We start from the raw sequence: 12,805 nt of genomic DNA, 5'->3' as shown, positions 1-12,805 counted from the left end.
TTAGCCAACAATACCCTGATACTGTATGGGGAGGCATTGTGTATCAGCACCAAATCTCACTTGGGATCATAATGTGCTAACACCTTGAACAATGTTCACTCCTTCCTCACTTCCCTAAAGGCTACGTCTCAGCTACGAGATCATTTCCAATGGCTGATCCTTTTTCAATGGCAGATACAAGAGTGCCAGAATGGAGGCCAGGTTACATATAAACTTTCCATAATAATTCACAAACCCATGAAAAGACCTAAGTTTTGGTCTAGTCATGAGAGCCAGGAAATCCTTTATTGTCCTCACTTTATCTTCCAACAGGTGTAACCCAGTCTTATTGACTCTGTAATCCAAATAGGTCACTTGGGATAGGAGAAAGTGAGGTCTGCAGATGCTGGAGATCAGAGTTGAAAATGTGTTGCTGGAAAAGCACAGCAGGTCAGGCAGCATCCAAGGAGCAGGAGATTCGACGTTTCGGGCATAAGCCCTTCTTCAGAATTCCTGAAGAAGGGCTTATGCGCGAAATGTCGAATCTCCTGCTCCTTGGATGCTGCCTGACCCGCTGCGCTTTTCCAGCAACACATTTTCAACACAGGCCACTTGGGATGCCTGGAATACAATTTATTCCCGTCTAAGGCCTAAGCCCACCTTGGAGAAATGTCTAAGGACTATGTCCAGGTTCTCTAAGTGCACTTTATTGACCTTCCCTGTTATTAGCATGTCTTCCAGATAAATGACAACCTGGTGTAGATCTTATAAAATGTTCTCCATCATCTGCTGAAAAATGGCACAGGCTGATGATACCTCAAATGACAGTCTCGCAGATTGGTACAAACCCTTATGGGTATTAATTGTAGCATATTTCTGGAAATCCTCATCTAACTGCAAAGCAAGTATGTCCAGCTTCGTGAGGGACAGTTTCCCCTGCCAGGTTTGCATATAAGTCATCTGTGTGAGGGATTGGGTATTTATCCATTATCGTTTCTCCACAAAAACAAACCCACCCATTAGACTTCACGATCAGTACAACTGGTGCTGCCCAGGTCAATATGCAAGATGGCTCAATTTCTTCAATAGTCCCTGGACCTTGCTGAAAAATTTCAGGGTATATAATTAGGACTTCACTCAGGCAGCCATTTTGGAATTGAAAAATGCTAAGCCAATCAAGGTGAATCTTTCTCAACCACTTCCATCCCATCAGCCTTGGCCCTGAACCTTTTACTACAATCAGCGGTAACTGAACCAGTTGCTTCTTGTACGAAATTGGAACTGATGTCGTGCCATTAGTCTGCAACGTTTCCCTGGTATGGGTTCTCAATCTAGCTGAGGTCTTAATCAATCTTAAGGGTTGGAGTCCAGAGTAAAGTTTGTTAAAGACTGCTTCGACAATCACCAATACAGCTGCGTCAGTATCAACCTCCATTAGAACCAAATGACCACTAAATCAGACATTCATTTTCATTGGCTCTGATTTCAATGTCACAAAGCAATTTAACTGTTCCAAAACAGATTTAGGCAGGCTTTCCAGGAAGTGCACTCTCCTGTGAATTTTCTTACTCAGTTCAAGTCTACTGAGACTCTTTTGTTCTCTTGAGTTCAAATACTGGCAGCAACTACAATGGCTTGCTGGCCCAGATCCTGGAGTAAATTTTAACGGTTTGGCCAAAGTTTGGCATTGTTTTTGTTTTTGCTGTGTGCTGTCTCTCTGTTCAGGATATGTCCTGAGGGAGACTACGCAATTACCTTCACTCCAATGATACCCATAAGCTCAGTCAACGTGGCGGGGTTGTCCATTTCCATCAGCATACCCTGTATTCCATATGATCCATTTGCCACATTTTCCAATGATAAAGCCAGACGTAGTGCCTGTTTGAAGTCCAGTTAGGCTTCAGCAAATATGTGCTTTTGCACGGTTACACCATTAATCGCACATTACCGAATGGTCTCGCAGGAGAATTACCTGTTGCTTTTCATCTGTCCCAATGGTATTTGCCCAGAGAATAACATATTCTTTCCACATTCTGGGCCCAATCATTGACGACAGGCTCGAACAAGTCAAGCTTACCAAGTCAAGTTTCTGACGTGTTGCCAGAAATATTTACTCCAATTCAAAGGTGACTGTTGCAAATAATTTTCTTTAAGATTGTATTTTTTTCTCTCATCACCACTAAAATAACTCCACTGAGGTCAGTATCCTGCCTTCAAGTCCCCCCTTATTTGCACACCAATAGCACTTGACACTGGTCCGGTTACTTTAGAACCAAATCCTCAACTGAACAGAACCTTTGACACTCCTATTTATTTTTTTTTGACAACAACTGTGTTTTTTTTGTTTTTTTTCTTTTTTTCGCTATTAACCCCCACACTACTGCCTAACTGCGGTAGTACACTCCTATTTATATCTGTCAGCCTGAGCTCCCTGATTGGGACAGGTTAACAGCCCCAATCAGGGAACCCATATGCTATGAGGTCCACCTGGCTGACCTCATCACTATCACTACATCTAGTAACACAGATGCCAGACATCAGCCAATCCAATTCACTCCATAAGACATCAGGAATGGTTGAAAGCACTGGATATTGCAAAGGCAATATGCCCTAATGAGTTTCAGGCAATAACATTGAAGATGTACTCTAGAACTTGCCACACACCTAGCTAAGCTGTTCCAGTACAGCTACAACACTGACATCTACCTAGCAATGTGACAAACTGCCCAAGTATGTCCTGATGACAAAAGCCAAATCCAACTTGACTAATTACTACCCCATGACTCTACACTCAATCATCAATGTAACCAATCAGCACCTGCTTAGCAATAATTTGTTCACTGCTGCTTAGTTTGGGTCGCTTTACTGCTGACCTCATTACAAACATGTCCCTCCATGACATTATCACTCCCTAACTCTGCAATTTCTCCATGCCTGTGCATATTTTCCAATCTGTCCATTTGTTGCCCCGTTCTTTTTAAATTCAACTTTGGTCGCAGAATCCTCAGGATTAAGTGGGTGATTTCTCAGTGGCTTGGCCAAAATGTATCCCTCAACCAGTACACTCAGAAAAGATAGAGCAAATGATTGCTATGTCAGATCCAGCTCTGTGCACATTGGATACTTTGTTGTAATATTGATTACATTTGGACAGTACTAATTTGGTTAGTTCAGTTGGCTGGATGGCTGTTTAGCAATATAGACTGATGTCAGTATGGGTTCAATTCTTGCTAAGGTTGCCATGAAGGATTCTCCTTCTCATCCTCTCCCCTTGCTTGAACCTGGTGGCTCTCGAGTTAAACCACCACTAGTCATCCCTCTCTAATGAGAGACCAGGACTATGGTGACCTTATTTTTACTCATTTGGCTGTGAAGCACTTTGGGATGCCTCAAAGTCCTGCCAGGTGCTATGTAAATGCAATTTCACGTGTTCATTTATTGGTAACGTCATGACATCAATAATCCAGAGTTTATTGCTAAATATTCTGAGGACTTTGATTCAAATGCCATCTTGTCAGGTGGTGAAATTTGAACTCAACAAAAAAAAGTCTGGGATAAATAAAACTAGCCTAATGTGAATGATTGTGGTAAAACTCGAATTCACTCATGTCCTTCAAGAAAGGAATTCTACCATCCAAACATGTTATACCTACATTTGACTCCAGATCAATGTTAAATGGTTTATTCTTTACTGATTTCTGGGTTTTTAGAGGATAGCAATATATACTGTCCAAGCTATCGACACCCACTTTCCATGAATAAATGTTTAAAAAGCCACCTTACTTAGAAGGGAACTAATTTAATGAGTATGTGTAAGGAACTTTTGTTTAAAATGTGTTTTTCACCAGTTTGAAATTGTATCTCTTTATCATTTCTGATTTTGACTATTATATGCTATTTAATATTTATACATCTCCATACAGTTTTCTTAGATGCATTTCTGGTCTCTTAATTCAGGATTTCTCAATCTACAAAAGGTCATTGTGACTCTTTAATGTTGACTGTAGAATTGATAAAAGTATACATTCTCCAAAACAAAAATCACATTTATATTTAAATGTAGAGATAAACGCATATGCAAAAGATATACAACTTGTTATAGTTTACTCCATATGACATGAAGTGAAACTCTTTAAAAATTGCAGTTTATGCAATTTCAATCCTGGTTTCAAAAATATTGCACATTACTTTCAAAATGTTGTTAAAACATAATATAAAATGTAACTGTTTTAAAATGCATGTATCTATAAAACATTCTGGTGTCTGGGGACTGGGTTCTTCCTGTTTCAGCTAAAATTAATGACAAAGGAAATCATACATTAACATTCAACTGTGTTCATTGCATTTCACCAATAGGAGGTGAAGCTACAATGGACAGGGTTGATGTTTCTTGATCAAGATAACTTAGTAAAAATAACCAGTACTGTAGTGTGAACATCTGCAGCCAGAACAAAAATTCTCATTGAAATTTCTGTTCCAATTAATTGTACAATGGCTCGCAGTGCTGGCAAACCGAGACCAGTATCAAGCATTTTGTTTTTTATACTCAGCATTACAACCGGTAAGTGTTTCTTCTTAAATTCTCATTTGATGCCAAAGTACTCATTGTTCTTGAAGGATTTGGAGGTCTGAAATTGAAGAAGGCATTAGTGCACATTCTTTTTTCCAGTCTAACTTGCACATGTTTATAGGATCACTTCAAATGATTTTCTGCATGAATTTCTGTTAAAATCTACAGTTCTGAGGAGCACTCTGTCATGGGTCAAACTCGGAGATCTTTTCAACTCTTGCAAAATGATATTGCACAATGTTGAACCATACATGTTGAAGCTGTATTCTTAGTGGTTTCCTTGGCCATTTTATTGTAATGCTTTCCTAAATTTTACAAAAACACAGGAAGTTCAGATTCCTTTGTTTTTAATGTTGTGGTTTAGTTTTACGTCACTTTGTGGAGAGCAACCTGAAAGTAGTTTCTTTCTGAATTGCTAAATGACTTTCTTGATTTTTGTTCAATTCTCCTGGAGTGATTTGCAAGAAGCCTAGAAAAATAAGTTGATACTCAAATCTGTCAAAAATTAGTAACACATAGTTAAGCAAATATTCCTGTTTCTGTTGCTTTATCGTGTGAAGTTATTTCTTCATTGCTCACCTTTAATCCATATGTGTCCCCAAAAGGTAACTTAATGCTTGTTTTAACAGCAGCCATGTTAAATGTTTTAGCGTTTCATACTGGAATCCTGTTGAACTGTCAATTCTATGTCGATTGTTTGTTGATCTGAGGAGTGTTTCATGCAAGAAAATTCCTGCCCTGGACACTACTTTCCTGAAAAGGACAAATTACTTTATATAGATTCTTCTCTTACTCCACTTTTCGTCTCACCTCCCTTCCAAGTTTCCTTCTGTTGGAAATTTGAATTTTAGGTTCTGGACGTGTTCTTGCTCATCGATGATCTTGAATGTGACCTTTTTAGAAGCCTAGAGACATCCTCTTGTCAATTTTCCCTTTCGCTCTGTCACAACAGAACATCAACACAAAATCACCCAATTCGCAGCCCAGCCAAGAACCGATATATTTAACATGGACAGTGCAGCAACAATTGAAGGGATTTCAGTTCCAGGATAATGAAATTCAGTCTTCTGTAAAATTTCCTAGTATTTGGGTTATGAAGCTGGGTAAAACATGACAGTCACAATTTTTGTAGGTGCTTCATCTGAAGTTTAATCTCTTCAAAACAAAAACTGAGACAAGAGGCTGACACGCTGAAATATTTGTATATAATTATCTTGTAGATGGCATATCATTCCTGTACCAAACAGATTTTCAAATTCACAAAATTGGCTTGTAGGGAGAAGGAAAAAGGGCAGAATTATAATTTTTTTGACAGATAGGAATTACATTTAGAATCCAGTGGATATTTTGTAGTGTAGTGATAGATTTAAAGTTCTTGTCTAATGTTTTCTTCAGATAAATTTAAATCTATTTTTCAGTTAGTTTGTGTTTCACAAGGAACAAAAAAGGAGAGGACATTTTGTATGTTAGGCTAGGAGAGAAAGAAGTAGGCTTTGATTTAGCAGGTACTGAAAGAAACATTCATAGGTTTCAAATGTTGATCCCAATAATGTAGACTCCTTTTCACAAATTCTCATTCCTGTCTCAGCAATTGCCATGAATCAAATTCATATATGATACTAATTAACCTAATCTAATGAACTACAATGCAATTAGGAAGTTGTTGGATTTTCTTTTCTGTGAGCCGCCATACCTCCATTTCCAAGATGGCAGTGGTGGGACCAGCAGCATTCAGCTACGAACCTGGGGCTCGGTTGTTCATGGGCACCATGCTGCAGGTGCCGGCCAAATCTATGTGTGAGATCCATGGATCTCACACATCCGTATCATTCAGTGCTGTGGCGGCTTCATTGTCTTTCCATGGTTTTTTTGTGGGGAGTCAGTTGGAGCCAGGACTCGCACAGACCCAGATCCATGGCCAGCGTAAAGGCTCCAGCATCAGCGGTGGAAGAGCCTGGAGCCAGGATTCCAGCGACCGAATACCAATGGCAGGGCCTGAAAAGTCATTGTACAGAGATCAGGAGGCATGAGACCAGGCCCAAGCTCCAGCTGGAATGCAGTGGTTGCAGGAGTTGTTGCGACAGAGGAAGTGGTCCTATAACCAAGACCCCAAAGCCCATTAGAGGCCCTGGATGATCTTAAGCAGCAAATGAAAAAGAGGGAAAGGTGAACACTTTTGCACTAAAACTTTGCATTACATTCAGTGTTTCAAGATGGCGCTGGAGCTTGATGACGCTTTGCATTCTGCATGTGAAAAACAGTTTTTATTGTATTTTTATCTACATGTGGCAATAAATCTAAATGACGCAATAACTTATACAGTCAATTATTGAGACAGATTCTGTGAAATTCTCTTGGATTCATATGAATGTAGATGAAGTGGTGGTCTGACTGAAGTGCTTGACCTGTTAAAAGGATTAAACAGGAAATATGCACGAAAACAATTTCTGCTGATGGAAGAAATCAAATGTTAAGGGTGTGTTCATCATATTTAAGGAGAAAGTTAGGTAACAATTTTACCCAAATAGTAGTGCAAACCAAATTTGGAATTCTCAAAAGTCTGTGGATGCTGGCCAAATTGAAACTTTTGTAAGTAGAATTAACAGATTTTTGTTACTTCAGGTCATCAGGTATAGGGAGCTACTGCAGATGAATTAAACACAAATTAACTATGACCTAAATGAATAGTGGAGCAGGCTTAAGAGGCCAAATTAACTATTTCTGTTTCTTTTACACACTAAATCACAGGTATGGTGGCATGATGAATATGTTATTAGTTTAGGAAATTGAGAGGTTTATTACTTCTGGGAACCTGAGTTCAAATTCCCCAATGGTATCTGGAAAATTTTAACCTCAATTAATTAAATAAGTCTGGATTAAGAAACTAGTCTCAATTATGGAGATCATTAAACTAGTGAATTGTTGTGAAAAGCTAACTGGTTCACTAATGTCCTTTAAGGAAAGAAAATTTGCTATATTTGTGTGGTCTGGCCTACATGTGACTCCAAAGACACAACACTATAGTTGACCCTTAATTGAGCCCTAGCAGTTCATTCCATTACATCAAACCCATAGTAAAATGAAGAAAATGAATCTGGATCACCCAACATTGACAAAACCAAGTCCAGCCAGTTGATTTCACAAAGGACTTGACTCAAAACTGGCACAAGTCCCACACACTTGTCCAGCAATAGCCTAACATAGTAATGATTACTGAATTAAACTTTTTTGCCACAGTCCACAGCACTTCGATCACAACTTCCTGTGTGGGTCTTGTAATACATTGCACCAAATGTAACAGTGCAATGGTGACTCTGAATCCAAGAGTGAAATCCAAGGGCAAGGAATTCCTCCTGCTGATTACTACCTACCACTCCTCTTCAACTTATGAATCCATATTCTTCCATGTTCACCACCACTTGGTAAAACCTCTGAGGGTAGTCGGAGCATAGAATGTAATCTAGGTGAAAGAATTCAATGTGCATTATCACGAGTAGCTTTGTAGCACCACTACTGACCAAGCTGACTGAGGATATATCTGCCAGACTACGCCAAACAGGTGATGAGAAAATTAGCAAAAAGGAGGAAATAATTTGGTCTTCACCTATACACTTGGTGCAGACGCATCTACCCATGACACCATGCAATTTGTGATTACTGCACAATTCTTGTGGAGACAAAATCCTATCTTCACATTGAAGACACCTTCTGTTGTGTTGCATTGCACTATGGCTGTGCTAGATGGGACAGATTCAGAAGGTATCTTGCAAAACGTGATGTTGTGGGTCATTAGGGGCAGCACAATCGTATTCCACCACAATCTTGGATTTCATGTTCAAGCATGTCCCTCAATCTGCCATTGCCATTGAATCAGTGCACAGACCTTGACTCAATGTGAAGTGAAGGAAAGCCTAGTAGGAGCAAGAGACATGCCTTGAAGCATTCTGCCAACACTGTGAAGCTCATTCACAGGATTACATGCTGACTAAACAACAAACAGGAACATGTGATAACTTACAACCAATAGTTTAGATAAAAAAACTTTGCATTCATGGGATATCTAACCATGAGGAAAGTGCAACAATTGAATAACTAACAAAAGGCAGAGGACCTGTATATTCATACCCATAGTGATGGTGGAGTCAGCAATGCAACCAACATCAGCTTAAGTTCTGGATAGATGGTCTAATACAGCCTCTATCTGAAGTACCCAGCAACACAGAGACATGTCATCAGCAAATTCAATTAACCCCACATGACATGAAGAAATTGTTGGGCTACACTGAATGAATTCAATTGCTATCATCAATAACTGGGGTTGCAGTGGGTGTTTGATATAATTGATCAAAAACAAATATTGTGGCAACAAGAGGATATTAGAGACTGTGAATTGTGACTATGGCACTTCCTGAACTTTAATCATCTGTTCATCAACTACAAGGCAGAAGCTGGATGTGAGATGGAATATTCACCAATTTCTGGATGATTGAATCTCCAATAGCATTCAAGATGCTTGACACCATCTTGGATATGGCAACCCCCACTTGATGACAACACACCTAACACCTTAAACATTCACTCCCTTCTATTACTGGCACGACATGGTTACAGTATGTACCAGTTACAATTCGCACTGCAACAACTTGCCAAGATTTCTTGGATGGCACCTTCCGAATCACTTATTTCTAATTTCTTGTTCCAATTTACTTTTACTGTGGAAAGTCTATATCTATCTGTTAACACTGGGTATTAGTTTTCTGTCAGAACAATGTCATGTGAAGTGTTTCAAAGAGAGGAAGTTACAATTATAGCAATCAGGATGAGGCTGCAGTAAAAACAAAATGATGCAAATACTGCTTTGCATAGTTGATATTGCTGGAAACAGTAATTTCTTCCCTGCAGCATTTTGATTTGTACTGCAAGAGATACTATTTGTTGCTTTAATTTTGCCACAGCTCAATAAACAGTGATTCCTGTCCATTTGCACAGAAAGAGGAAGCAAGTGTAGTAGATATCTGAATACACCACAAACTTTAAAGATCTTCTACATTCTGACTTGTGACTCCAGTTCATTTGGCTTCTGGAATGTCATTCACTCTGCCACTAAGATGCTAGATTACTGTCTGTAGCGACTGGAAAAGGCAAAATAAAGGAGGCAGTGACAAATTACTTCCTAATGTGCATGAAGTCACAGTACAGAGATAGCCAGAAGGTGGCATTAAGTTTCTGATTTTACCTTAAGCTCCAAATGAATCCAGTTGCAGATCCAAATGGGCTTAAAGGATAGCCAGAGAAAAGATGAGGGCTTACTAATGCAAGAGGGCTTACTAATGCAAGAGGGATGTTGTTTTGAAGTTGAAATTAAGGTGCCTTGCTGAAATCAATTCGAAGGTTAACTTCCTTTCTGAACAATCATTTCTTTCTGTGGAGGGGATCAGAAACAAAATGTCACTATCAGCTCCTGAGAGAATTATCCTCTCACAACCCAACAAAAACAATTCACAACATACATTGTTAAAAGCTAGGTCTTAAAATGTAACATCAATTCCACATTGAAGCAAAGAGCCCTCTTGTGGTGTAGTGGTAATGTTCTGGCTGTTCACTGGGAAGCCTAGGTTTAAGTCCCACCTGCTCCAGAGGTGTGTAATTACATCTCTATACAGGGTGGTTATAAAAGTAGACATCCATGGTGAGGCCAAGGGGACCCACCTTTTGTGCAGTGGTAGTGTCTCTCCCCCTGGACTGAGGGCCGTGTGTTCAAGTCCCATGTGATCCCAAAACATATATTTACATCTCTGAACAGATTATTGAGAAAATTAGGTTAATAAATAAAAATGCTGAATTATGAATATAACGAGGCAAAGGTGGGTCTCTTGTGGCACAGTGGCAATGTCCCTGCTCTAGACCAGGAGGCCTGGTTTCAAGTCCCACCTACTCCAGAGGTGTGACATAGCATATCTGTGCAGGATTGATTAAAAAACATCTAAATGCTGAGATAAGTGTCCTCATGATGCAGTGGGAATGTCACTACTGCTGAGACCAGCAGCATAGGTTCAATTCACATTCTATTCAAGGTATGCAATAACATCTCTGATGCAGGTTAATTAGGAGCATATCAATGGGGCTCTTGTGGTGCAATGATAGTGTTGCTCTCTCTGGGCTAGGCGAAATAGGTTCAAGTCCCAGCTTTTCTGAAGGTATGCCATAACATCTTGCAACAACCTTTTTTTAAATTATGCCATAATGCAATGGGAGCTCTTGTGGTGCAGTTTTAGTGACACTACCTCTGAGGCAGAAGGCCCAGGTTCAAGTCCCTCTTGTTCCAGAAATGTATAACAATAGCACTGAGTGTGTTGATGAGAAGCAGGGTGTAGTGGTAAATTTGCTAGTCTAATAATCTACAAGCCTGGTTAGTATTCTGCAGGTCATGGGCTTAAATCCCATCATAGCAGATAATGAAATTTGAACTTGATAGATGTATATTTTAACAAAACTGGAATAAAAAGCTAGTCTAATGACAACCTTGTAACTATTGTCATAAAATCCCATTTGGTTCACTAATACCTGTTATTAGAAGAAATACTGTTCTCCCTACCTGATCTGACCAAATGTGGTTCTAGACCCACAGTAATGTGGTTGACTCTTAACTGAAGGATTGGCAGTAAATGCTTTTTGGCTACCCACTTACCAGGAAAAAGATCCACTCCCTTTGGCTTTCCTATATGTTTCCCATTGAATCATCTCCATAGTGAATTTCAACCCTGGTGTGCTAGTGAATGTTTGCTCTTATCTGAACACTGTCAAGTTCTATTCTTTGAACTATGAGCAACATGTTGGGAGATAAACTATGATGATAGGATATAGTTTGCATAAATCTAGAATTTATCCTCAAATAATGCAGCAATCAACACCAATGCACAGAATGTCATTACAGAAATTCAATTCAATCAAATTTTTTAAAAAATAAATATTCAATTCTTTCCTCTGCTGCATCCTAAAGCTTGGAGATAGTGAGAACTGGAGAATCAGAGTGGATGCAGAGTGGAACTAGAAAAACCCCAGCAAGTCAAACAGCATCAGAGGACAAGGGGAGTCGATGTTTCAGGTCAGAATCTTGCACCTGGATGAAAGATTCCAACTTGAAATGTCAACTCCCGTCCTCTTCTGCTTGACCTGCTGTACTTTTTCCAGCTCCACTCTGCATACTAAAGCTATTTTCCTTCTCCATTTCAACATTTAGGTCTCTTATAGCATTATAACTTGACATTGTAATCAAAGGGTGCAATACAGGCATTTTTATCAAAGGTTTTCTGGAATCAGAAGACAACAATGAATCTTTTTCTTTATTTTTCTCATTCTCATTAAAGTTTACTCTCTGCATATCAGAGCAAATACGTATTTGTGTAGTAAATATTGATCCTCCTGTGGGTCAGCATATGGACAGGTTATGGATTTGAAATAAATAGCTACCCCCACAGTAAGCTCCCAAACTTAACTCTAGCATCAGGGACGGGTTAGGGACTGGATTTTGATGTAAACTGAAAACCAGGATTTGCATTTTATGGTTTTGAAATGCATCCACACAGAGTGAAATGACACAAAAATAATTACTGAGCGACTCAGCCTGAAATCCTAACTTCATTTCCATCCAGCACCATTTTATGCAGTTCAGGAGAAACAGCAAGAGGAAAGCAGCCTTGCATCTATTAACAAGGTACTTAACATCATTGTGGGCTAATAAACAGCCAATGACTTAAGTCTTTTTAATCATCAGGGTAGCGGCCCAATTTTTGTAGTTGTTATTTTACACATGAAGGCATTAAACACAATTTGGAGGCAAGAAGAATTTTAAGGTTAAGTAAAATAGTTTTTGCTCCCTTAACATTTCATCATAAAATAACATAGCATGAGTTGTACTCATCAAGATGAGCCATGCTAAATTGTAATTGAAAGATGTATCTCGCCATTAAACCATATTTATGTCAAATTGCTACTTTTGCCAACTGGCAAGCTGTCAAGTAAAGGATTAATGCTATAAATGTGGAATCATTTCTAAAATGGAGTAAATGGTATAAATGCAAAGATGATCACCAGCGTGGTCTCCTGCACTTGAGAAAACAGACCCAGTAACATCAGTTATCAGCAACAAACATCCCAAAGCCAAAATAAATCTTGGCATGTGTGTTGAGATCGCCATACTCCATGAGTAATAACTTCACTGGTTGTACTTGCACAACTGACACTGACACATAGCTG

General features: G+C 39.2%; 1 protein-coding gene across 1 annotated transcript in view; it reads left to right on the top strand.

The window, feature by feature from the left end:
* Nucleotides 1–4,345: 4,345 nt before the first annotated feature.
* The window catches only part of LOC132830909 (B-cell antigen receptor complex-associated protein beta chain-like), a 30,901-nt gene continuing 22,441 nt past the window's right edge, over nt 4,346–12,805 (top strand). The window contains exon 1 of the mRNA XM_060848852.1: nt 4,346–4,540. Within this exon, the coding sequence (XP_060704835.1) occupies nt 4,471–4,540 (70 nt within the window). The 5' untranslated portion in view covers nt 4,346–4,470. The remainder of the gene's footprint in view (nt 4,541–12,805) is intronic.

Source organism: Hemiscyllium ocellatum, chromosome 32 (assembly GCF_020745735.1).
Source record: "Hemiscyllium ocellatum isolate sHemOce1 chromosome 32, sHemOce1.pat.X.cur, whole genome shotgun sequence".
Lineage (NCBI taxonomy): Eukaryota > Metazoa > Chordata > Chondrichthyes > Orectolobiformes > Hemiscylliidae > Hemiscyllium > Hemiscyllium ocellatum.
Note: the sequence above shows the minus strand (reverse complement) of the source record. Positions and strands in the feature narration are given on the sequence as shown.